This window comes from Hylaeus anthracinus, unplaced genomic scaffold (assembly GCF_026225885.1).
Source record: "Hylaeus anthracinus isolate JK02 unplaced genomic scaffold, UHH_iyHylAnth1.0_haploid 0, whole genome shotgun sequence".
NCBI lineage: Eukaryota > Metazoa > Arthropoda > Insecta > Hymenoptera > Colletidae > Hylaeus > Hylaeus anthracinus.
In genome coordinates this window covers 22,259,048-22,285,263 of record NW_026533254.1, presented here as the reverse complement: position 1 = coordinate 22,285,263, position 26,216 = coordinate 22,259,048, and the positions used below count along the sequence as shown (strand labels likewise).

At 42.4% G+C, this 26,216-nt stretch overlaps 1 protein-coding gene across 8 annotated transcripts; it reads left to right on the top strand.

Annotated features, from left to right (window-relative positions):
* On the top strand, positions 1–25,298 carry LOC128893008 (uncharacterized). Of its 8 annotated transcripts, XR_008461237.1 has the most exons (9): positions 1–827; positions 3,641–3,864; positions 7,419–7,550; positions 14,959–15,051; positions 17,840–17,942; positions 18,000–18,186; positions 23,156–23,237; positions 23,414–23,732; positions 23,895–25,298. XR_008461237.1 is itself a non-coding variant. In XM_054153709.1 (8 exons), the coding sequence occupies exons 1-8, from the start codon at positions 734–736 to the stop codon at positions 23,558–23,560; spliced, it is 1,062 nt and encodes a 353-aa protein (XP_054009684.1). In that variant the 5' UTR covers positions 1–733; the 3' UTR covers positions 23,561–25,298. The 8 variants fall into 8 exon arrangements, 7 of the variants coding, with proteins under 7 accessions (XP_054009684.1, XP_054009725.1, XP_054009695.1 ...); XM_054153709.1 differs by having other exon boundaries at positions 23,414–25,298; XM_054153739.1 differs by having other exon boundaries at positions 709–827; positions 3,641–3,869; positions 23,414–25,298.
* The last annotated feature ends 918 nt before the right edge of the window (positions 25,299–26,216 follow it).

Sequence of the window (26,216 nt, the reverse complement as noted above, 5' to 3'; positions counted from 1 at the left end):
AAGAAGCATAAATAGCGATGAAGGATGATCAGTCCTCAGGAGCTGTAGCGGTGTTTTTTGAAGCTACAGTAGTACGGGCTTAGCAACCCCGAGGTACCCGAGCTAGAGGGGGGCCAGCGGGGCCCTATAGATGAGAAGTAAGAGATACTGCAAACAGTATTAAAAGAATGCAGGAGTCATGTAAGGCCTATGGCGCAACCGATCAGTTTCAAACCACTTCGAAACTATGTAGTTGCATGCGACCGTGGATCTAGGTAAAACAAAGATAGTGGAGTAGGTAAAACAAAGAGCGCAAACGGTTTGCAACACTAATTTCAAATCGGTTGCGCCCGTGTGCGTTCGGCCTAAGCTGTCTTGATACATTCCTGATCTCAATCACCGAGGACCTGAAGAAATACAGTGATGAAGAGGATCAGTTCCAAGTATCCCTAACGCGGATTACCCGAAATCGGTCGAATTTGATAAACGAGCATCCGTTACACGGCATAAACATTGCGAGCGAGTTTGTGGGCGTTTAAATCGCGGTTACCCTGTTTCGAAACCACCGTCCGCAGCCCTCGTAATTTTTCGCGAAGTTAGGGGTATTTTCGTGCACCCCGACATCCCTGGTCACGAGCCAGCGGGAGTTCGAAGGTCGAGTCGCGGTGTGTAGCGTGTAGTATGGCGGTAGACGGCAACGGCGTAAATCGTGACGCATACACTAGCCGACGTACGTCGAGGGGGATGTGCTGGCATGCTGGGGGAATCGACGTCGGTAGGCAGAACAAGGTGGCTGACTCGGACGGGGGATTCCCGGGCGGTTGGCAGTCGCGTGCTCTCATCGTCAGGTGAGCAGCTTTTGTACGGATGTAATCGGTTTACCCAAGTATTTACGCGAGTTGCCGCTGGATGGTCGGCGTCGTTAACCGTGACACGCCAAACGTCCCTTGCACCGTAAGTATTAGACTTAACGTTACCATGTTAATTAACATTAAGTGCCGAAGTTCGATGAGCAATTTGCCAGTGAAGTGGAGACAAATTTGACACAGTCTTGTGTATCGATTCTCTAGTTCGGAATCGTTTGAGATTCAAAAAGGAACTGTCAAACAGATTGTTAAATAGGTATTTAGAATGCGATTTTTATATATAAACAACTTGATAACCTTATCTAAATGTAAACAATTTGTAATTAGTAATTATGATTACTTAGTCACTGGTTTGTTGTTCCTTTTACATTTTTAGTAGATAAGTATTAAAGTTGCTTCTTCGCAGTAATAGCTAGGCTGTTTCTTGCGCGAGGACGAGTCGAGCCTGGAATCGATATGTCCCCTTTTCGAAGATGTTAAAAATATCCGAATCTACTCGGTGGGAAGTAGTACTTGTATATTTTAGTGGTTCTTACGTCTTTACCGTTTAAATGGCTCTCAAAGTAACGGTTGATCCTTCAATTATTTTTAGCAATGCACTTTTAAGGAGCATTTCCTATTTAAGTGCTTCGATACTTTAACTAAAACAGGCTAATCTTTGGGAGTTATTGACGCTCAAACTATGTAACGTGGGTGGTTCAAATTTAAATACCTGAACATATACGCCGCGAAGCACACAATTTTAATATCAAATATTCCCCAAAGCTGATTTTTATTTGAAAAATTGGTGGACCGCCTGGCGAAAATTGCATAATTCTGGGAAAATAAATTTTTTCTGCTCGCAGAAACGGATCACAGATCTCTCCTTTTCGCTTGAAATCGGTAACACGGTTTCATCGTATACAGAATGTTTTATTCAAACCGGTTTAATTTTTTTTACGAGTATAAAGCAGTTTCGCCGGGAATTTGAAAGTAAAACGCGAGGTGGCGACCAATGGTTCGTTAAAATTTAATTTTCCTTCAAAAATGATTTATATTACGAAACGAAACGTTCTGTTCGTCCCGGCATTCTGGAGTCCCAAATCCCAGGTGTTAAATATTTACCGTAAAAATGTTCGTTAATATTCGAGATTTTTCAAACGAGCGGATGAGCTGGAACGAAAAATTTTCATTAAAGTCGAGGAGTTCTCGGATGCCGTTGCGACGATAGTTTCTTTTTTTTTTTTTTCGTTATGAAAATGAAATTCGCCAAGTATCTCGTAACAATGCCGTTGGTACCAGATAAAAAGATATTGATGGTATTATGCAAGCATGCCCCGAAGTCCTTCCATTTTACCTCCCAGACCATTCGCATTCCGCGCGTCGCGAAATACTCTCGGTCGCTTTGCAAAGACATTTTTATGGATAAATCGATAGACGAACTTTCGTGTTCCAGCGTTTGTTTTTATATTATTCATGGGTTCGTTTCGCGTTATTATATGTCAGTGCGCTGGAAAATAAATGGAGCTTTATCGACCACGGTGAAATTTACCGTTGTCCACTTTACCAAACTTCGAGTACGCGTTCAATAATTTAATGAAACGACGACACGATTTCGATGTCGAGACTTTCGATTTTAATGAAAATCTACTCGATTAATTTAGCGAGTTGTTTGTTTTTGTTTGTCGCGGCAACAACCTCCGTTCGACTAATTGTTTTCCTTGTATTAATATACGCAGACATTTCTATAAATATTCCCCAGAAAAAAAAAAACACCAAAATGGAGATACTAATTGCCTCGATACCCTACGGCTGCGTCAATAACATTGGCGGAAACAGTGCATAACAGAAAACGTGTACGAGACGGCTTCATTTTATGTTTAACCAAGAGTTCATTAGAATTGTTATTATTCGATTCAATTTCCCGCGCAGTGAACTCCGCGGTAAGTTGAAACCGCTCATCATCTCCTTCGGGATGAATATATAATGTGCACGATTATAGAAAATAAACGACGTTCCTCTATCGATTAAATGTAAGTCATATGTCCAGAAAAACTCGGAGGGACTCCTTCAGGCCATTCATCCTGTCAATTCGAAGATAAGTTCGTGCAAACGAGATATACCTGGCCGCGCAACGTATGCACGCCGATGTCGCGTTTCTTCGAAGAAGGATAATATCTTGTTAAATCGATAACAGATGATAACGACACCGATGCCTCGTCATGCCATTCGACCTTGCTATCTTTTCGGAACCGCTGGTTTCGTTCTGTAAACTGTTCGATATCCAGTGTCGAATGTTTAGCTTCCAAAATTGTCTGGGTTCTTTTCGTTACTAAAAATCCCACTGTAAGGTTGAATTAGTTGGCGATAGCCTGAAGTCGAGGCAAGATAAATTGGCCGCCCGAGGTTGCTACCCCCACCACTTCATCTTACTTTCCTGCTGATTCCTGTAAATTATAAGACGATCCCCTTTATTATTGCCACTTAAAATGATTTTTCATTCAGAAATTTCGGACAACAAATTTAAGATAAGATACCTCCGTAGTGTTTCATCTTAGATATAAAATTTCTTTCGTCTCAGTTTCCTCGTATGGAGCTGTAGGCGTGACTAGCATGGGTCGTAGTGGGGCAATAACCTTGGCAGCCAATAATTCCTGCCTCGACCCCAATGCCAGATCAGAAACTCGTTCACCTTCTTTCAGAATCGCTACAGACAATAATCACTCGGATCTCAACGAGCCGCGAAAAATCGAGCCCTCTCGGTGTCGTGGTAGCTCGTTTCCTGCATCTGAGCACAACATCCATTTGATTTTCAGAGTGTCTGCTCGCGGTTGCACGCGATGCTCGTGATTTGTTCGTCCTTTTATTAAGAGGAAGACACCCGGGACCGAAATGGCACAGGAAATCCCGGAAACGACGTACGTACCGGAAGCTGAGGAGGTCTCCAGAAAGGAGCGGGAACGGCGGGCCGTTCAGGACGGGACTGCCTTGTGGAGGCGGCGAAAGGAGGAGCTCCAACGTCAGAAGCACCGCGAACAACGTGAAGTATGCGCCGTAAACGGCCTGTTGTGCTTGCTCGAGCACCGTTCGCGCCGCTGACCGCACACTTTGACCTTTATTCCTTGCCTGTATCGCTCCCTGATCGGATAAAGATCAGTCGCCAGACCCGCGTCGCTGGCAACGGCCCCGTATTTTCGCCGGTTATAGCAGTTTCTTCGAAACTTGGACGACAGTTCCAGGGACTTTACGAGCCCCTGTAAGAGATTTCCTCGGGTCCGTTTCGTACACTGCCCCCCTTGGACCATCAATGACGAAGCGTTTGCACTCCTGGCTTGAGGACAGGGCAGTTTGAAGAGGGATTGTACAGAGGGTGAAGGGAGAATATTCTCGTGTATTACAGGAAGAATTTGTTCGTGTCGTTGAAACTCAAGTGAATAACTTGATGGTGTATTCATGATGAACACCCTGTATACTTAATTAAAATCGAGAAAAGAATATTCAATCAAATGAGTACAGGCATAGTCAAAATTCAAGAATATTTAATTCAAAATTTCAATACTTTAATCCCAATCAAAGAATAATTTTAAAATGCAAGGATTAAACTTAATATGTAATATGTTAAAAATGGCCATGCTTTTAAATATTAAACAAAAATTCTTGAGCGTATAAGTAAGTCATGCAACTTGTCCAGGCCTATTATTTAAATTTCCAGCATTAAATTTCTTACAAATTTTTAAGAACACCTTAAACTTATTTGTAATAATACAAATCATAGAGTTTACCTTGTTAGTCACCTTCTTCGCTGTCGCTCTTCCTGATCGAGTAGAAACGGTTCGTTCCGTTGCAACTTCAAAGTTCCTCCCAAATCTGTGTCAATGGCGACCTGATGTACAAGTTTATGGAAACGACTGACGCAGGGGCCATTTATCGAGAGTCAGGAAAACTCGCAGCAAAGCAGTTCGCATCGCGATTCCTGGACTGCTGCAAACGAATTTTCATTTTCTTCGTCGGAGTTTAAGCGACGCGCGGAGCCCTGAAGCGATTTCGTCGAGCGAAATTTATATAAACCGTATCATTAGCAGCTGGGTTATAATTACCGCGTATATATCTCGTCCCTGGGAGTAGTAAGAAATATTTCACTAACGAGCGCAAACGTTTCCACGGTTTAATCCCACTTGCATGTAGCTTATTGTTACTCGAACTACGTTTTCCTCATTTACTGTGTTTCTAACGGCGCTCAACGAGATGGAATTATTACCACTGGAGTTATGTGTTGCTCAAGACACGTGACGAATAATAAATCTGTGTTACAGTGGTGTGCTTCAAAATTTTTAAATAACTTCTGTCATCCTCTCGTACGTTATATTTTTGATTCCCTTACTTGGGAAAATATTTAATGAGAAATTCTCGTGACTGGTATATTCTTGTTATTCTTATTTTCACTGTTTTTCATGTAAACCGTGACAGTGAAACGTTAACAAAGAGGAATATTTCTATACCACCGTGTAACGAAAACAATACGACAGAAACGAGGTAAATTATTTACCTTTGAATATTTTCATCAACATTGAAATCAGTTAATCATGCCTGAATTCTAAAGCAGTGGATCGAATCAAAGTTAAGAGAAAGAATTCTCTCTTTATCGTCTTCCACGGGTGCAAATAAAAGTATTCGTCGAGCGTTTCGTAATCAACGCGATGTTAAATTTTTTAATTTTAGCCCGCGGGCCAGCCGCGTTCTTTATCGCGCGTAATTTCACTTTAAAAAGGTTGTAAATATCCATTTTATCCAGGGACGTTAGGGGAGGGTGGTATCAGTGCCCGAGGGTGGTAATTCCTTTTTATCCGCTAGGAACAATTTCTGTTCGAAGATTTGTAATTGCGATAGCCTGGCCAACGTAATCGCAATGAAAGATTTAAATATTTAGTCTATCGGAATTACTTATCGCCCAGATTCGAGGTTGAATTAAGAACGTCTGAACATTAGCATGCCGCAAAGGCTACGACGAAAAGACACTGTCTTTCGTATAATAATAAACACGAGCGTTCGCGTGCAGATTGCGGCGATAAATCAACGAGAGCTTCGAAATACGCGAGTCTCGTGATTTTTACATCGGGGGAAACAAATTTCGTTACGATTTCCACGGAACGGATTAGCTCGCAATTTTACGAAATTGTTTCGATGCAGTTTGAAAACGAGCAAATTGGAGGGCCTCGAAAAACGAGAGCATTATTACTTCAATTATTCTTACTATTATTTCTGTATTTATCTTCGATGACACTTTTCATTTTTATTTCCGTCACTGTTGTTTTCATTAATTTGATTTTTATCTCTGACAATTATTACACTCACGAAGTCAACCACTGTTTTGGAATTTTATTGCTGACGTGTTGCAGCCTACTAGAAAAATACTAGTGGAACTAAATGTTTTTTCCTCCCCCGGAACATTTCATTTGAAAAATTCCTTTTCAACGTGTTTCTGTAGTAGTTTACAGACCTCCAGAAACAGCGCAGTGAAACATACGGTATTTCAGTAACAACGGTATAGTTGTGTTTCCTGTATTGTGTAAATTTCAACAATATATCAATTCCATGGAGAAAAGAGAATCGAACAATGTTATCAAAATGATGGACAAGCTCCGTGTAACGTGTTTCCAGAAAAATTGTTTTCGAACGAATTTCGAGTTCCCCCACCGGAGTATTGATCTCGAGTCTAAGCCAGCGATGAAACGGGAGTTTGAGTCCCGTTTAAATCTTTAGGCGGATTTTAAAATCTCGTTGGACCACGATGAAGGAGCCTTGAAAGCGAGTTCTCGATCAGTCTCGGATGCTCGCTCTCTAAAACGGCTCGGACAATAGGGTCCCGATAAGGGCGCAGTAGAATCAATCAGTGCAGTGTCAGACAGACGAAATGGCCAGAATACAGAGTCGCCATTGGCGTAACCGTTTCCACGATTTTCCCCGGTGGAAAAAAATACTCTGGTATACCCTTCGATATTTCTTTCTTCGTTATCATCAGGCGATGACAAAAAATAAAATTCATTTCGGTGCAAGATTTCAAATTAAATCGTACCTATTCCCATTTCACGGATTTTTCGATGCGTTGCTTTCATTCCACTTGAATGGGAATTTCGTAATCCTGGGTATTTGGAATTTTTATTCAAATAATATCGTTGATGTGAGAGTTTTGATAGCATTTTCCCTGCAAAATTTTGTTATTCATTCATTTTTTCATCACTGCTTCTTTTTACTCTCGTAATACCGTTTCAATTAAATCGTCGAATATGTTTCTCAATTAAATTCTTGCGATGTCTACGAGTTTTTTTTTTAATGTATTGAATAGACTGTCATTTCCCCGCGATAAATATTTACGTGAAAACATAATGCAACAGACAAAATCCCGTCATTTTTCTGTATCTAACTTTTCCAATATTTTTGTAATCAGCGATGTTATTGCAAGTCTTTGATTTCGAGGGTCGTAATTAGCGGGAGTAAAATTATTTTTGGAATTTTTTACTCGAAGAAAAGTAATATTCTTAGTTAACCGAAAAGTCGGGCTTAAAAAATGTAATATCTCTTTCCCATTTTTTTCAGCTCCAGCAAATCTTGGAGAATTATTCGCCTTGGGGTAAACCTGGAGGGGGTGCGCCCTGCGCAGCCACCCTTAGAAAGAAAAACGTGCCGCTCGAGCCCCCGGATCCACCCAAGTGTCAGAATTTCGGTCAGGTAATGTTTCAAATAATTTATACAATATTTAAGCATACGGATGCACACGAAACTCGATCTTTTCTGCGAAACAAAATGTTGGGACTATGGAGAAAAATGTGGCAATCAATGCAATACAAAAAATTTGAATTTGTTTAAGGATAAAATAAATATACTGGTTTAAAATGTTGTTCAAGGTATAAAAGTATACTACAGTGGTAAAATTGTAACAAATTTTTGGGGGTTTATTAATTGTCAATATGTACTTTCATTTATGTCTGGCCATACAGCCATACTCTACTTGAGACCACTGCTTCTCCTGTCTAAAAACCACCTGGATGCTTGCTGTTTTTTATTAAACGCTCCAGTTACACTGCAATTTTCAGAAGTTTGACGTCTATTTGCGGAGTATTCGATTTGTTTTAATCAGCAAAATGTGCTCCACCCGATCAACAAGTTTTCCGCAAACACGTCGCACAGTCCAGTCCCGCCTCTCGTTACAATTATTAAAAATGACAAATAACGAGTAATAGCACAAAGCTGGGAAACAAAAATTCAAAGTGTGCCTCGATGTAATTTGATCGGCAAATTTCTGACCATATTTCATTTACTTCTCGCATTGTTATTTTTTTTATTTGCCACTGGCGAGAACGCATGAAATTCTCTTTTGTTTTACTTCCAACTTTCCGATAGCAAATGTTTTACGATTAAACATGCGACTACTCGATCGTAATAAAATATCGAACGAACGTTAGTCGTTTGGAAAATTCTACCGCGAGACACTGCGAAGGCTCTCGACATCGGTCGAACCGAAAAAGACCGACTGTTTTTACGGCAATGCTCGAATCAACGAGACAGACATACTTTTGCGAATTGGTTGTCATTCGTTCATTACGCGCGGCGTTTAATTAAAAAAGCACGAATCGAACTCATACAAGGACCCGTTCGAGCTGTAATGTTCTTTCTCAGTTAATCACACGCCAGAGCCTCGTTAATTAATCCCTAACATCGATGGCTTGGTCCTGCCGACAGATGGAATAATTTGATGAATTTTTATCGCACTGCAGGTAGGACTTTTTTGCGAAGTAAGCAATTAGGCAATTATTTTTATATGGAAGAATGAGCTGAATTGGTATGAGAAGGTTTGAAAATATTGTGGCTATTATTATTTGAAGATCAAATGGTACACACTTTTCATCTTCAATTCTGTTTGACACGATTACGCCAAATTTCTATGATGTAAAGCCACATTCCCACTTACAGGGATACTAAACATCAGATAAAAATAGGAAGGCCTCCACGCCTCCTGTAGGGCAACGAAACTCTCAAAGTTCGTTTACGGACGCATGAATTACTGATTTTCAATCCGACGCGGACGTTTCGATTCAAAACTGCCTCTTGAAATATACAAGCCGCTAATAATTACCTTCTTGCCTTCGCGTATTATTGAACAGGTTAGCAGACACGGATCCCGGACGGTCCCGTAGTAAATAAACGTTGCATCCGAAATTACAAGTCCACGACCCTATCGCTGTTTTTTTTTTTTTTTTTTTAATCCCCGGGTAAAAGTTGATTTCGTTTTCGCGCGCAACGCGCCTCATTTTGCATTCGTTAACGACGTTTTCGGTACTCTGTTCAGCTCCGCGCACCGAGGATAAAACTCGACGATATTTTGTCACCGTTGGTTTGGGGTATGGATACACGAGCTCGATTCACCATTGAATAGTTTATAAAATCAGTTCTCGTCGACGTTTATACCCGAAACAGGAAACGAAGCACTCGGTGTCTCGAATCAAACTCAAATTTTTACTTAATATTTGTTCGTTAAGTATGTGTTACGTATCTACAAGAAAATTTATTTTCTATATCTTGGGACATCCAGGAAACTCTTCTTCGAGTCCCCGAACCATTAGAGACGTCTTTTCCCTGCAACGGCAGCCAAGTCTTGAAAGGTTTCCTCGGCTCAGGATTCACAAAATTCAAGGCACGGAGATCTACGCGAAGTAATATCGCTCCCCTACGTGACACAGTATACAAATACAAGACGCAAAGATGAGCAAGAAATCCAAGGTTGCTCGCGGAATTAGGGCGGTCGGTTTTTGCGAATTCGCCAGGAAGGATGTCGTTTCGGCGAGGCCTGATTATCCTCGCGAGCAACTGGAACCCGTTATCGCGAGAAAGCCCTTTCTATTGGCCGATAATAACCATGCAAACGTTTGCCTTCGGCGTGTTTCCTGGCGACGCCTGGCTCGCGATTCGAGAACTAGTTCTGAAGACAATTTGCAATTCAAAGTTTAAAAAGTGGTGCGCAACCGTTGCCTGCCAGTCGTATACTTAGTCGTTCTGGTCTTGGGACGTGTGATTGCGCGGGGATTACAGACATTGTCTATTTTTAGTATGTTTGGTATTCATCGTTGAAGGCCGAGACAGGTGACGCGATGTTGGATCGTGTTGGGGGGAAATTGTAACGTGTGGAATGTTAATTAGAGCGTGATACCAGGATCGACAAACGTAAACAAGTCCTGGTGAACATGTGCAAACGGAAATAAATGTAGGCAAACGCGTAGAACCGTAAGCAAACAAGAACAAACATAGTCAAATTTAGTCAAATGAAAACAGAACATGCACATAGATGTAAAGTTTTTATATCTTAAATTTAGATCGTAAATTTTCTTTTCGAAACAACAAATTTAACATCACATTTTATATTTCTCTTGTTTGTCATTGAAATGACCTTGAGCATCGAACCCCTTAATAAGAAAATGAAGAGATATCGATCTATCCTCCATTAATTTCACTTTACACTTTACACTTTATACTTTACACTACACTTTTGCGCTTTACACTTTACACTACACTTTTACACTTTACACTTTTGCACTTTACACTTTGCACTTTTTATATCTAAAGATCTTATTACAAGTTCGCAGCCATTAGCTCTCGATATTATTCACGACCCGGAGATAGAAGGAATCAAAGTTCCTTCGATCTCCCTCTATATAAAGTATACACACACACACGAGCTTAATACTAAGTACGAAACTATGGAAATCAAAGAAAACAAAGTCCCTTTGATTTCCAAAGTCTATGTCTGACTCTGCCAAATAATTATTTGAACTAAATGGAAGCTAAGTGGAAATCGCGACACGACGCGATCACGTAACTGAAGTTACTGAGTCAGTCCCGTTTCCTCTTGATGAATCTGACTCGAGAGACGACGACCGACACCTCCGAACCAGTCCTCCACACCTCACGCCACGTCGGGAGCCACGACGGACCCAACTCGCGATCTGTCTCACTGCGCTTTGGCCTTACTGTGCAGCTTGCCGAGTCCTGGACTATCCAGACGTGACGCAAGGAGTAGAGAACTGACCCGGAGGCATCGATCGTCTTTCTCTCGAATACAGATCCACCAGGAGGGTGGCAACCGACCTTTGTGTCCAATTACACAGTTGGCCACTACACTTACCACATGAAGTAATAGTGACCGAAATGGTGAACGGAGTTGCGAGTCCAATATGGACTTACGAACAAACAAAAGAATTGAACAAATGTTTAATAATTATTTGGCAGAGGAGACACTCGTACACGCATGCCTTAAAACTAACCAAACCAAACTAAGATACCCACAAGGGAAACTACAAATAGGAGGGACGCGAGACGCGGAAGCGCGATCGCGAGATCCATATCGATCGAGGGTCGCGCCTCGCTTGTACGTCTCGAAGTAGAGAAGAGGAAGGGCGAACAACAACCTACAACCTACAACAACTCTATCGTAAAAATAATTCGCGAAACATTAATATCACAGCAAAATCATATTCCCCATCATTGTTTAAATAATAAGTATTGTTAATAATTAATTTAACTATTGTAAGAAATTAATATTTAGTTGTCCATTCCGTAGATATTAGAATATTGACAAATTTCTCACGATTAATGTCTCGAATGAATACTTATTCAGAACCATTATTGTTATTAATGTTTAATCGAACACTGAATGATGCTGTATATATAAAAAATGTTTAATTACGTCGAATATACTAAGTTTTAATTATTCCAATCAATAGATATTAAAATATAGAAAAATATCTTATTCTCAACTTTTCGTGTTCGGAATTATTACTTTCTCGAAAAACATTGGTATAATAATCTAAAACTTTAAAATGCATCGAATATGTACATTTGAACACCCTCCACGTTGTACTATTCCGTATTCAGTACAGTTTATTGCTCTGGCAGCCAATTTTATATTCTGTAATTTCAGCTCGCCGTCGGCAAATCTTGTGCTTCCCTTTCGAGCGACCCTCGGAGAATCTTCCCGCGCGAAAGAAACGCGATCCACTGAAGTTTCTGTTTCTCCATTATTCACGACTTCATTATCGGATATATCAGGTCGACCCATAAGTAATGCAGTTTTTTTTTTTTTCTTATCGTGCATTAAACCACCACGGGTACCTCACGCGGCGAGCATCTGCAAATCTTTCACTGTGATCTTGGGAAGAACTCTTTGAATTCTTTGTATATCTCCAAGCATCTTGTAAATTATTCCCTTTTGTACTTCCGTACGTATTACACGCGGTATAACGAGAAGGGTTCGTTTTATCCGCAGTTGCATTTTGCAGGTGCGTCCGACTGTCTCTTGAAAAAGGGGGTGGACAGTGGAAGTAGACCTCGATAATATGATTTTGGACTTATCAATTATTAAAAAGTTTGTCTGGGAAATAATAAAAAGATCGGAGACAAGAAACTCCTATGCTCGTGACCAGTAATTGGCTGTTCAATCTCGTAGGAAGCAAATTTAAGAGACTTTCTCCAAAAAGGATATCATGAATTGCAAACGTGAGCATCGATCCTGAACTTCGAAAGTGAGATTACTCACGGGAGGGGGGATGGAGGATGGAGGGTGACCCGATATCTCATTCCTAATTCTCAGAGTGTCCGTTCCGATATATTTCCCGGAGTTTGGGATCGTGAAACTTTCGCCAGAAGTCACTTCCATCGTGTTTAATGTCACAAAGACGGTGTATCGAGAAAGTAGCCATCGCTGCAGGGCTGGACAGTGATAGAGAACTGATCGAAGGACAGTGGAAGATCTAAGAACGTGGTATTTCCACTTAATTCTTTTAGGTCAAATCCATCAACATAATGCCACATTTTCACTAATAATATCCTGTCATCAGATCGTAATTTCGTTTTTAAACAGAAGAAGGGTGAATCTATATCTATGTTCCTAGGAGTAATGCCACATTTTCACTTAACTTCTTTCGGTCGAACTCAACAACATAACGCCCCACTTCTACTTAAGCCCACAGTATACAATGTCTCATAAATGGCACATCTAGAAAGTAGCCATCGCTGGGTGGGTAGGTGACGACAGTGGGCCGATCGAATCGCGACAAAAGGCTGTGGAAGGCTCAGAGAGCGGTCGCAGTTATCGTTATCGTGTCTTTGCTGATAAAATACCGCGATATTATCGTCGTCACCTCGGCGATGATGTTGCATTTCATTAACATCTCAAGTGACCTCGTCCACGAAGCCTTTCTGTCGGCTCGTTCATAGAATATGTATTACGGGGCGTATCGATCGGCGCGCGTCGATATTCTTTACGCGCTTAACGACAGCTTGTTAACGAACTTTGTGGCGATTTTTCCACGGATAATTCTTAATCGTTTGATAATTTGCCGGGGCAAGTTTTTCTCTGGAGAGTGGAAAGTTGTGTAAGTTTAGATTAGAACTATAGCCTCCGAGACTTTCTCGTCGCCTGGGATCTTTCCCTTAGAATTCTTTCTATCTTTTTTTTTTTTATTAAAATTTTATTCGTTTCTCGAAACTTTCGTTCTTCGGAATAAGTGGAATTTCGTCCTAACGCTAAAACGCTTGTTGTAATCCTTTTAACCCTTTCGAAGAGAACTTTGCAGAATTCAATTCGATGGAATCAACTTGCGCAAAGTAAATTTTCTTATTGTCGTGATTAGTATTATTTGCATTTGTGAAGTAGCAGTACAAGTTTTGCACGAAATCTCGGAAGATTCGTTCTTGATTTTAATACCCGAATTATAGCGTCAAGCTCCTATCAAACTGACTTCCTCTTCGTCAAAGTTCAGACAGGCGAAATTCTGACACGAATCGTCGTAACGGAAATTCCGTTCCGTATCATACGAACGAACGTCGGCCTAATCCGCCGCACTCAGTCGTTTGTACGACAATAAAATTACATTATAAACGGTCTGAAATGATCCTGGTTTTGTCGTGACGGCTGGCACAAGGGGCATTCCGTAATGGACTTTCGTTGTAGAGAGAACGTGAAACATCTTTTTGTCGGCAATAACGTGGATAAAGAGGGAGAACAGTAGACACTGCCGGGTGTTAGGCTCGTTTCCGCCACCCCTCGCCCTCCCGAACCATAGACGTATCGTTCTCCGATCACGTAGAGCTGGAGACGTTTCGTAGCGGGAAAGGCAATTCCTCTTGGCGACGCGAAATTCATCGCATCGAGGGAATTTCTTGAGAATTTTCCAAGAAAATTCCGAAGAGGGATAGAGTTCCTACGCCGCCCTTACTTTTCAAGAATCTGGAGTTGGTCACCTGGACTCGATTGCGAACGTCCACGAGAATTTATTAATACGTCCATGTTTTTCTAGCGCGGACTTCGTTGCTCCACTTATCATTCTCTGGCTCATATTTTATTCATCGATGCATGGTTCATTTAGTTATAGGGGTAGAACTCTATAACTCCCGTTTAAACAAATATATTTACTCGTTATTTGGGTATGTTACAGTACCAACCTTCTAAGTTTTCAACCTGACTTTTCTTACTCTGTAAGTCTCAACTTGATTACAATGCATCTATGAGAATTTTCGTAGCCAATTATGGATATGCATCTACAATTGGTGCAATGACCAGGTGGTCCATCGGGTCGAGACTTATATTAAGCATACTCTGACATAACAAAAATATACAAGGTGTGACCAAATGTTTACATTGAATTCAAACAAATACATTATTAATAAGTTTTTATTTTTACTCAATTATGTAATAGTGTGCAAATTTCCAAGGTGAGGTCCATGAAAATCCATGAGCTGATGAACGATAAATAAGAATTGAGATTCGCAGAAATGACGTTACTTTCCACTCCACCTAATAAAACGCAATGAATAAAATACGCTTTACAACATTCTATTTACAAATGATTTTGTACAAAGGCACAGAATCTAATATTTTACCATCGAGGAGGTGCCTGGTTCCCTTTCATTATTTTCGAACGTGCCCCACGTGTTAGAACCCATCTAGTACATCCCAGGTGAAACGTTCTGTACATCAAGCGCAATGATACTATTCAGCGCTCACTCGAGTTCGAAGCAGTCGCGTTGCGGATGTAGGAAACGAACCTTGGAAACTGCTTAATATGCTATGACGCCGTGTGCTTAGCTGGCGCCTCTCTGGCCGTGGGGTCGTCCCGGTCCCGGCGGAGTTCCTTGGAGGGATCCCAAGTTGCTGGGTGTGCGCTTCCTCGAATCCCTGGTACGCGTACTCCTTGATTGCGTTAAGCACGAAGATCCGCGAGCGATCAGCTTGTTACGCCCGGCTCTCTTCCTCGCGGTTAGGCTTGCCTGGAAATTAGGGAATGTTTACACAAAGCTCGGACGTCAAGATCGACCCCGCTGGCAACTTGTTTATTGCTTTGTATATAGAAGCGCCAAGCGGGCTCGAGCGTTCCGGATACGGGAGCAGTAATTATGTAGGTGAAACCTAAATTGGCGTGCGATATTAAAATGTCACGTGCTTCTGTGTGTGTAGAGCTGCTGCATTTCCTGGTGAATACCTTTTTCATTTAACGGTACACTCTATTCAAACGCATGCAGCTTGAATATCCCCTCGACGGTTACTTATAATACCACCCGACGTATTCAATGGTTTTCAACGTTATGACTCTCTAACAGGTCGACCTAGGTTGGCTTAATTAGGTTAACGTAGCACAGCGTGTGACTGCGGCTGGAATCGCGGTGGGAGTGGTCGACTTTGGTAGGCAACCGGTCTGAGATAGTCTCGAGTAATCCCCCAAATGTAACAGGATACTTTAATCAATATCCTTTGACATCGATACTCATCAACATGTTGATGTAACCTTTGAAATCGACGTAGTGTAGTCGCGCCCTCTGACGTTGACACCTCCGCGAGACATCCTTTCGCATGGGCGACATTTCCATTTAGGCGTCCACCATTTTGGCTAAAAAGTGACTAAAGAGGATACAAGAGGATACTCAGCACGAGATACTTCACCTATCGACGCCTTTCCTTACCACCTCTGACCAATGATCGCCTTTTCTACTTAAAACGTTCTCGATTCTCCTTTGCGCCGTTCACGTTCCACTGGAACTTTGTGGACATTTATACCGAAAATAGACGATACATAAACGCTTAAAATGTTCATTTATCTCTCTACATCGATCCATAAAAATTTATAAATATTGGTGTGATTGGAAATTCCATGAAGATTTTTGTCGAAACAAATAACACGTGTGCAACGAAACACCATTTATCCGTGCTTGTCAAGATCCGTACGTTAATGTTTGCGCTTTCCAGGGTCGTCGACGGCGCCCCCGTCAAAGTTTTGTCCCCGGAAACGAAGTAAACGGTGCGCACCGGCGTCGACAAGGCAGCCGTAGGTTTTTCCGTCGGGCGGCGCATATCGTCGCGCGTGGGCGTCGGCCAACAACGTTTGATGTGGAAATTGACGCTTACATTAACGTGCTTTCGGGAGGCTGCGGCCGCGTTTCCGTGAAGACGGCTGAAATCGAGTTCTAGACCCATCCAGCCTCTCTCGTCTCCCGGCATCAGACCGCCCCAAACGATCCCGCGGAGCGAAACTCTTAATTTTTAATTAACCGCCGGTAGCATCCTCGAACGCTAGATACATAACCGTGCCGCGTTACTGCGTAATTGAACGATCCCTTCCCCGTCTCCCAGCTTCTGCGGCCAGAAAGTTTAAACTGAAATTTATTACCGTGTTCCACTTCAGCCAAGTTTACTTCCTCCCCGGTCGCGGTACATTCTTTTTCGCTCCTTCCCGCTTCGGGAGCCCTCTCCGTCCTTCGGTTGTCCGCCTCGTCGTCGATGTCTCTTTGTCTCGCATACCGGCTACGGGACACGGATTTATGGATGGTTTTCTGTTTTTCTTCGTAATAAACAGAGCGGCCGAGCTGCAACCGAGCGGCTAACTAGAGCGACGTTGATGGATGATGGAGCTTGCCGCGTTAAGTCGAGCCTCGGGCCGCCTAAGTGATTACTGATTACGCGGTGATGAATTCTTCTGGAGAGCTTTATCGCTCGCTTCCGGGATTCTTTGGTTCAGGTTCCTCCTAAGACGCCGCCAGGGCTAGGTTACGTTAGGTGGCTGGTTTAATCAAAGGACGAGGGTTTCTTCTGCTCTAGAGGAAGCTTCTTTTATTTATTGAGGCATCTCTAGTTTAATTAAAAATCGATGGGTCTGCTAGAGCTTCAGAGGAACACATTTCTGGAATTTTTTTCTGTGATTCTATCTATATGTACATATTTCAAGAAATTACGATTTGCCTCTTAAAGAAATTTTAACCCTTTGCTGTCGTATTAAATTTAGACATGTGTAAAATAAGGTATAAAAGTATATATGGGATCAATACGATTAGTATGGTTCTTTGCCGCGATGGCTAAGAGCAGACATACGACCGCAAAGTGTTAATTCATTGGCTAGAACGACCCCATTCCACCCAACAAAGTTTGCGTTGACGATCCTGATGAAACTGCGGCGATCGGTCCGGGATAATGCTGATCAAGATATAATTCTAATTTCAGTTTCATCAGAGTCTGGGTCAACGCTGACATTGACTGAACCGTGCCGCAGCTTTCAACGAGATCTGATTTACCGCCCAACCCCGATCAAATTGTAATCTTAGCTTCGTCGGGGCTCCAACGCCTATCTTCATCGCTCCGCAATGCTAGTTTCACCTAGGCTGATTGTAGACTGATGTAGATCGACACTGATTACGATCAAGCGGGAATGACAGCCTCATCAAACTCCACGCTAATGCTGCTCTTGACGGGGTTACAATGCCAGTTAGGGTCTAGGTTAATACGCTGACCACCTTACGCCTGACCTTCCAACCCCCGAGGTCTCCATTAGCATCGAATATAGAATTAGAATTCTATTTCTGCACAAAAGTCAAGGACGAGCCTCGCAATCAGCACTCTGCATGAATTGGAATCTAAATTTAGGGTACTGTTCGGCTGAAATTGCTACAGTTCCGGCAGGTTATCATAGCGATCGTTCCAGGGCTGGACGAGCAACTCCACCATCGAGAGGCTGAATCGAAGAGGCGTCAACCCCCTGGCCGTCACGGATATGAACAAGTTCTTCGACGATAAGGCCGACCCAGGTAAAGAACACTGGACGACGCCTAGCTAGCTGGTTTCTAGGTCGAATCGTTCCTCAGGTATCGCCGCGGATATGCAGCTGGTGCAAGATCACAGGCACCGCTACAATGAGGAGGTACAGGTGTACGAATTGACCGGTGGCGTGGAATTGGTGCCGCTTTTGACTAGCAGACGTTATTACTCGCAACCACAAAGCACTCGTCACGTTGCAACCGACGCCACGCGTCCTGGATACTCGATAGAGCCGTACGTACCGCATGGAAATGAAATTTGCATTCCACGCTCTGGTCTTTGTTTCCTTGTAGATCTCGTTGATCCTTGTCAATTAATTTTTTCTTGTTTGAGGGCTTAATTGCTTTCTTTCACTGGTTGTTTGAATAGTTGGCTATAGAATTTCCGGGTTGGTTCTCATGTTGTACCGAGGCAGGTGATTATCCAACTTGGTGTGTTGGTGGATTGAAACTTCAAAAAAGATTTTTATTGCACCTGCTCGCTGCATTATATTGTTTACACATTGTAACATTGTATTATTTAATCGCAATGAGTCAAATACAAATGCTCATTTCGGAAAAGAGTTTTATACTTGTCCAGCTTGCCACAGAGTATTAAAAAGAAAATTAGACACTGGACAGCTCCGTTATAATAAAATTGAAAGTGTAAGGGCACCTTGATGGGGTTTTTACCGAAGTTTCATCACTTTATGTACCGATAAAGATTAAAGTTATTTTGATATAAATGCTGTTGTCCCTTCCCCGTAAACAGTGACCTGACTAATCAAGGTCGCCCAAGGTTGTTTTGTCAATTGATGTTCCGTTTTCCCTCGGGATCGGGAACAATCTGCTGAAGTTACAACCCGGATCGAGTCGGCGCATGTATATATGCGATGCAAAGCGTTCCCAATGCGTCGTACCGATATCAAAATGCGACGAGCCGTGAGCCTACAATGCAGGTCTGGTTGGCGCTGTTACGGTCCTTGGGGGTGGTCGGAGGGGGGGGGGGGGCGGAGGAGGTAACTACATTACAGGTAATCAACCCACTGACCTGAACTCTCTCGACCCCGACAACTTCAGCTGTCGCTCTCTCTCTCCGCGGCGTTGCCCCCTTTCCCCTCGAATGTTTGTTAACGTTACAGTCTGTCGGCCTGTGTACACGTCAACACGGAGCCTTCCTCGCGGCATCTCGGCACGTTGGTCCCCCGCTCGAAGGCGTTCGGGTAATTACGTGCTGAAAAATCGCTGGAGACGCCCGCCTCCTCGAGCGTTGTCTTTCATGCCGCTCACTTTCCTTTTACTTTCTCCTCTCACTTTGACAGATTGCTTCCACCCGTCCCACCAGGCCCCCGTCACTCTACTAATTCCGGAACGGGAAAAACCAGCCGGATGCCTTAACTCCGAACGGATGGATACTCAAAGAGAAATTATTGCGGAGACTTTCGCGGCGGCTTTTATCTCGAATTGGCGACTCGATTCCGGGATATCAAACGTGTTCCTGGATTTTTTCGTTACTCTCGAAGACGCGGGATCGCAGCCTCGTTTGGAATATTGCGCGTAGAAGGATCCTCGACGATCGGGATTTTTTACCCCGTATACTCGGGGAATCCTTACTTTGTAGCTTCTGGAGAGCCGGAGGTGGATCCGCGGCGAGGATAACTTTTTGAAACTCGCTCGTGCGAGGTGCAGAGCTCACCCAGCTGATGGAATTATTTCTGATATTTTCCGTTCCGTGAGTGACGTCTTTCTTCATCGCGTCTGACTAACAATGGCCTTTTCTACTTAACACGTTCTCTACAGATCGATTCCTCTTCTTTACTGTTCAACTTCTCACTGGAATTTTTGTTATACTTAACTTAAAAATAGGTGACAGGTAAACGATAAAAATTGTCCTTTAACGTGTCACATGGTTCGATAAAAAATTTATGAAAATTTTCAAAAGAGTAAACTGCCCCGCACCCTCACCTTTAATTTTATTATATCGAATCTTCCAAGCGAATGAGAATTATTTAGGCGTCTTTTAGAGAAACAAACCCCCCGGTGATATTGTTATATTAATAAAACGCTTCGTTATTTCAGCTCGAAGTCGTATAATGGAAGATACGATATTGTTTCGTCGCGGTGGAGCGGTTACAGACGGGAACACTGGGAGACTGACGTATAATGAGACACTTTGATAGCGTTTAATGGAATTCTATATGAAGCAGCCGCCGTGGGTGTTACGGTGTTTATAATACGGTCGGACGCCGGCGGGGCACCGCGGCAATTAATCACTGTCGATTATCGGCTGCTTCGCTGGAGTGAAAGAAAGCAGAAACCCGGGAAATTTTTCGTTTCGCGACCATCCCGCTCCGCGATATTACTGAGAAAAATGCGGCGATCCAACGCGATGATTTTTCAACGTTGCGCGACAACAACTCTTTCTCGTTACGACGGAATCTTTTTATAACAATTATTGATCCGTTATTTTGGCCGTATACAACGCTCGCAGCGGTTTTGTTCAGTTTACATTCAAAGATAAATATTTCTCTGCTCCTCGTGACGATGAAATTTTTTTATAACAATTACTAATCCGTTAATTTGGCCGAATACGACGTTCGCAGCGGTTTGTACAATTTTCGTTTAGAGGTAAATATTTCTCTATTTCTCGGGAGTTAGCGTTGCCGTCCGAAGCAAACTAATCCTCTAATTTCGGTGGTGCGTCGTTTTCTTCGTGCAACACGAGAGGTGCACACGACCGAGCTAAGTCTCGCTCCATGCTCGCTCCAATTCGTTTCTTGTCTCCGCTATAATGAAGGGACACTTTCATTGGAGAACGTTCCTCGAGAAAAGAATAGACACTGGAACAATGCGCTGCTCCTGTTTCCGCTGACTTCTCGCACTGTTTGTCTTCCGACGAAGGAAAATTTGATCTCGCACTAGTGTCGCTCTTTTCAAACGATTTTCTCGTGCAAATCCGCGCGAAACGACATTACGACTCTTGAGTGTCCTCGGACGTCATTACGATCTTAGTTTGCTATTCGGAGCAGCCTTTAATAAATTTCCAGCCAGAAAGAAATCGAAGCTACTGAACTTTTGATAAATTATAAAGAATTAAATATTCAACATACGTTTCGATTATTTTAATACGTATCGTAATAAAACCTGCTTTTAGAAAAAAAAATATCGTAAATATTATTTATATTCTCGATACCAACAAAATATTTTTTCCATCGTTGAAAGATGTTAAACGAATGGTAAAATACTCGGATACGTAGATCGTGCCACTTTCTTGCAATAAATTCGCAAAGAATGCTTACCTTCTTAATACGACAGAAGCTCGAGTTATTTGAAAAGTTTACCCGATCGTTAAAAGTTCTGTTATTCCCGGAGCCCTACTTTTTACTTAATTTATACACTGTTTCTTTCTGGCAAACCAGAGGAAGACGGATTTTTAGTTGCCAAGAGGGGACGCTAGTCGAATAAGCCAGCGTAGAAGAAGAGAATTGCATTCTCGTCAGAGTTTCCAGCATTTTATCTGCATAATGACCCACGTAAGCACCCTTATTAAAGGGTAAACACCCTTAGCAGACTGGCCGGTGTACGTGTCACTAAGGCAGCTCCCGTGCTTATATTTTCTTATGTGTTTGGTACGGCTTAACTCTTTGGAGGTAACGCGAACATGTACCAGGGAATTATGTCCCGCCTATGCTCGAATCTTCGCGTAATCCCTACAGATTTTTACAATTTCATGCTTATAATGCGAACTCTTTCCAAACAATAAACCGCCGGAGGGCTGGAAGATAGGTGTCTCCATTGTTAAGCGATACCCGTTAATTCTTTTTTGTTGGAAATAAAATTCACGTGTTCCCGGGATATAATTCTCGTTCCATTGTGATTTCAGTAATTTCACGCTCTTAACACGGTTCGTTTCAATTCCCGAGGCAAAGCGTACTCTCAATGAAAGAATTACGTTCGTAAATCTCTGTTACGAAGCATTCGTGTACTTTTTAAATCGGTTTATCTTTTAGATACAATAAAATTTCGAAACTTTCGCACTTCGGTCGTAGTAGGAACGATTCTTTGTGTAAAAATTAATTGAAAATGTGCAATGACATTCGTTCATACGATGTGCCATTTTCGAGAAAATTGACGTTGAAGGATCGTGGGGTACTTGTTTGATCGAGCATGCGTCTGACCATTACTCGCTACTTTCACTTACGTTCCACTAACCGGTTACAGCAGCAGCTAGTGGAAGCAACCACTTATGGTCAGACGCGGTAGAGTAATCGTAGTAAGTTGCACCGCATACCCAAGAATCTTCAAAATCAATTGTCTCGTAAACAAAGCCTCGTGTGAAAAAAATTGTGTTCTACTTTTTTCATCCATTTTTTCATAAAGAATATATTCTGTATCAATCTTAATTCTTCTTCTACGAAAATAGTACGCAGTTTCCGTAGGCATACTTTTTAAGGCCACTGAGGCTTCGTTAGCGATCTAGGTATGGTACAGTCACCCGTGGGTTAAACTCACTGAATATCTTTGTTTTCATTTCCTTCTCCCGGAATACATTCAAAAAGCACGCGACGGTGGTATCGCGGCGAAGCGATTTCGCGACAGCGATATTATCGTAAGTTTTCATACGCATTGTAATGAGTGTCGCGGCCATTAACCGGGCCAGTAGAATCACAAGTTATTGTGCGGAATATTTATATCATCGTTTTCCCTTTGTGCCCAGCGGGTGAAAGCTTCACGGGACAACGACTAGCAATTTCCCCTGGAATTTCCAGCGCGTAGCTACGCGAGGCAATTATACACTGCAATTTCACCCGTTTTTGATCAACCATTTGATGATGTCTGACTAAACTTCCGGCCTGGGAAACGGTTTGCGCGCGTGCGCGTCTTCGGACGCGAAAATCGAAGGTGTTATCTGAGGCGCGTCGTCGTCGTTACGTTCAAATTGCACCTAATGGAATCATCTCGCTCCGCGGAGTCGTAGTTTTCTGCATTGAATTACCCGCGGAGAAAAGGAAACAAAGAGAAGGAATTTGCAAAGATGACGTATATCTAATGCTCGTTCGATCGTATCTACATGGCACACTAGTTGCTTGAGAACTGTTCACGCAACTTTTATGTTTTTTAATCTTTAAGTGGATGAAGACTAAATTTATACATACTGAGAAGCACGCATTAGTATGTGCTATGTCATAATGAGAATCTCTTTAAACTTTTCTTTACGAGAGCAGATTACGACCGCTGGGGATGAGGAACCGCGAGTACATCGCTGAACTCGTCGAGCAAATCCGACGAAAACGGGAGATCGCATTGGTAAGTGGAAAATAATTGAGAAGAATCGCATAGAAACGGAACTATCTCTTGTAAGCTAGCTCATTCTAAAGCTAGTGCCAAATATGCTGGCCGCTTGTCGCTTTAAATTTGCTTGGCAGTGAACGGGTTAAAAGCAGACGGTCGCGTGGCTGGTACAGAGATGATTTTCGTTTCAGGAGGAACGACGGACGGAGCAGGAGAGCTGTCGTAGACACTTCGATACCTGGAGGAGGCTCTGGGGTCGGCCAGGCCACGGTGCGCCCATAGATCATGCCCATCGTAACAATCTCCACAACATCCTCTATCGTCCAGCTATCTATTGAATTTCGGGCCCGCGTCTTCCGTGCTCCTTTCGCGAACTCTTGCTGGAATCCCTTCCAGTGGTGGAAAGGGTTGCTGCCACGGGAGATAATAATGTCCAGGAAGTTTACAATAGAGGACGCGGAACAACGGAGGTTTTCGTCAGAGATGGGCAAAGTTTCATACGAGTAACAGGTAACGAATAACAGTATTCGTGGCGTTCATTTCAGCGCGATCAGTTGAATTTTTATAAACAATATAATTGTTGTAATACACTAGCAATAAGAACTATATACATGTTAGCACCAAATTCCATAGAATCTGTAGTTTTTTTTCCCAGTTGGAATTTTCATTTAGATAAGAATTTTACCCATCTCTGGAATACGGGGATAGAAAGTACGCGACTGTCGACGACGGGTAGGGACAATGCGTGATGGATTGTTACGAAATCGTTCGTGTCGGTCGGGATGGAGCGAAAAATGGCACGCGGCGTGGAAGTTGGAGTGACGTAACAGGTGATGCAACTTCGGTAGAGGAAAGATGAAAACGGGAGCCGCGATAATACGAAACAGCGTGCGCTGTATAATTAATTGGCGGTTTTGCATAGAAAGTACCGGCGGCCAGAGTGGCCAGAAGCGAATCGAGTTAGGGGTGAAAGTTGGAACGAGATCAGGTTTTCGGCCCAGCTGAATATCATGGGCGCGAATGCACGGCGGCTTTTTTTTCACCGGGAGATATTTTAACTGACACTTAATAGCTTAATGGGTTCGCAGATCGAGTTAGCAGTTACAGAGGAGTTGGGATCAGTGCTAATGCGAATGTTTCAAATGATATTCATTAGCGACAGAAGGCATTTAAAACGATGCAGTGTTGGGAATTTAAACCAAGTTTTATTCGAATAACAAATAGATACAATTTTATTCAATCGTTATTTATTATTCATTGTTCGAGTTATGATTGTGTAGTACGTACACGTTATCCCACTTGTTCTTCGAAGTAAATTTTTCCTAGCTCTGTTAGGAAACTGTACTTCGGAAATGGATTTTTGAAAAGCTCCTCGCGATTTAGCAGCCCTATATCTCCGTTAAATTCTTGACTTGCCATATTTCGTACTCTGCAAACACGAAAAAAATATTCTTTTACTCCAGTCACGGAGTAAAACTCTTCGATAGAGCGAAAGCAAAAAAATATTTCATCTTTTGAAACATCGAGAATCCGAAGATTAATTCCATCCAAGGAAACATGGAATGGAAACCAGAACGAACCCGAGATAACTCGCGTAGGGATTGGAGAGCTATTAAATTTCATGAAAGCCCAGCAAACGCGCGAGAAGACGTTCGATAAAGCAGAGACGCGATACGACTGACCATGCCTCAAAGGAGCAATCTCTGACAGAATGCAGTTACGTTGGCGGAGTCGATGGTTTTTAAATTTCATGAGCATCACAGACCACGGATTTGCATATAGATCTTGAAAAGAACGGCCAAGCTTTAGGAATATATTACAAATAAATTCTCTGCCTGTGCTTCACGTATTGATAACAATTCTCTACCCATACTTCGTGTACTAATAACTAGTCAAACTTCTTTCTCAGTCATATTTTCGTTCATATGTATTCGTGGCCTATAAATAAATTCGTATATAGTAACAATCAGTCTTCGATTAAATATTAATAAGAATCGCAATAACCAATTACGTTCCTTTTGAGTAGCTTCGTGTGCGGACAGTCCAAGTCCGAAACAAAACAATTCGTGACTGTTTTTCATTGCTACAACGTATATTCCCGAAGTTCGACCTATCGGATTAGGAACATTCTGCAGATGTACCCCGCGCGTGAGTGACTCGGAAATCAGAAAGGTTCAAGCATCACGCCAAAAGCGATGATCCTGGTTACTATCGATACGGCTGCTCTAAAAAACTTTATTGGTTACCTCGGGTACGCGAGCATCAAAGAACGAAGAACGGCCGTAGAAAGGGAAGGGAAACACAGAGGTCTCGCAAAATTTGTTCGGAATATTGCATGCCAGGCTAAATAGAAAGCGAGTACGCGTCTGAACGTCACGTTCATACGTTTGCCCTACACCCTAATATTCTAGGGAAACGCTCGGTGAAATATCCCATCGCGAATCGCTCGCAGTAGAAGACAAAGCTTGTTTTTCCTCGAGTAAAACAAGCCAATTGCACATTTACGCAACAGAGAGCTACACACCTGCCTCGAAGCTTTCCTCCTCGGGTTGTCTCGACGAGACGGAGAATCTGATTACTGATTGCCTGAGGAATGATGAGAGAGGTTGAAACTGAGTGTAAAATACAGAAGCCAACGATATAAAGAGCCATTCTGAAAAGAGTGGTCAAATTTTAGGAATCCATTACAATTAAATTATCTATCTATGCTTCACATATTGATAAAAATTCTCTACCTACGTCTCGCATATTGATAACTGATTAAATTTCTTCCTCAGTCATATTTGTATTCGAGAGCTCCAAATCAATTCTCTACCAATGCTTCACATATTGATATAAATTCTCTACCCATGTCTCGCATATTGATAACTGGTCCAACGTATTTCTTCGGTCATGTTAGCATTCGAAATTTACCCTTGTAGATAGTTATAAGTAGACTGCGGATCTTTACGCAAAATAAAATCCTGGCCCAACGTGCCTACAAAAATTGAACCT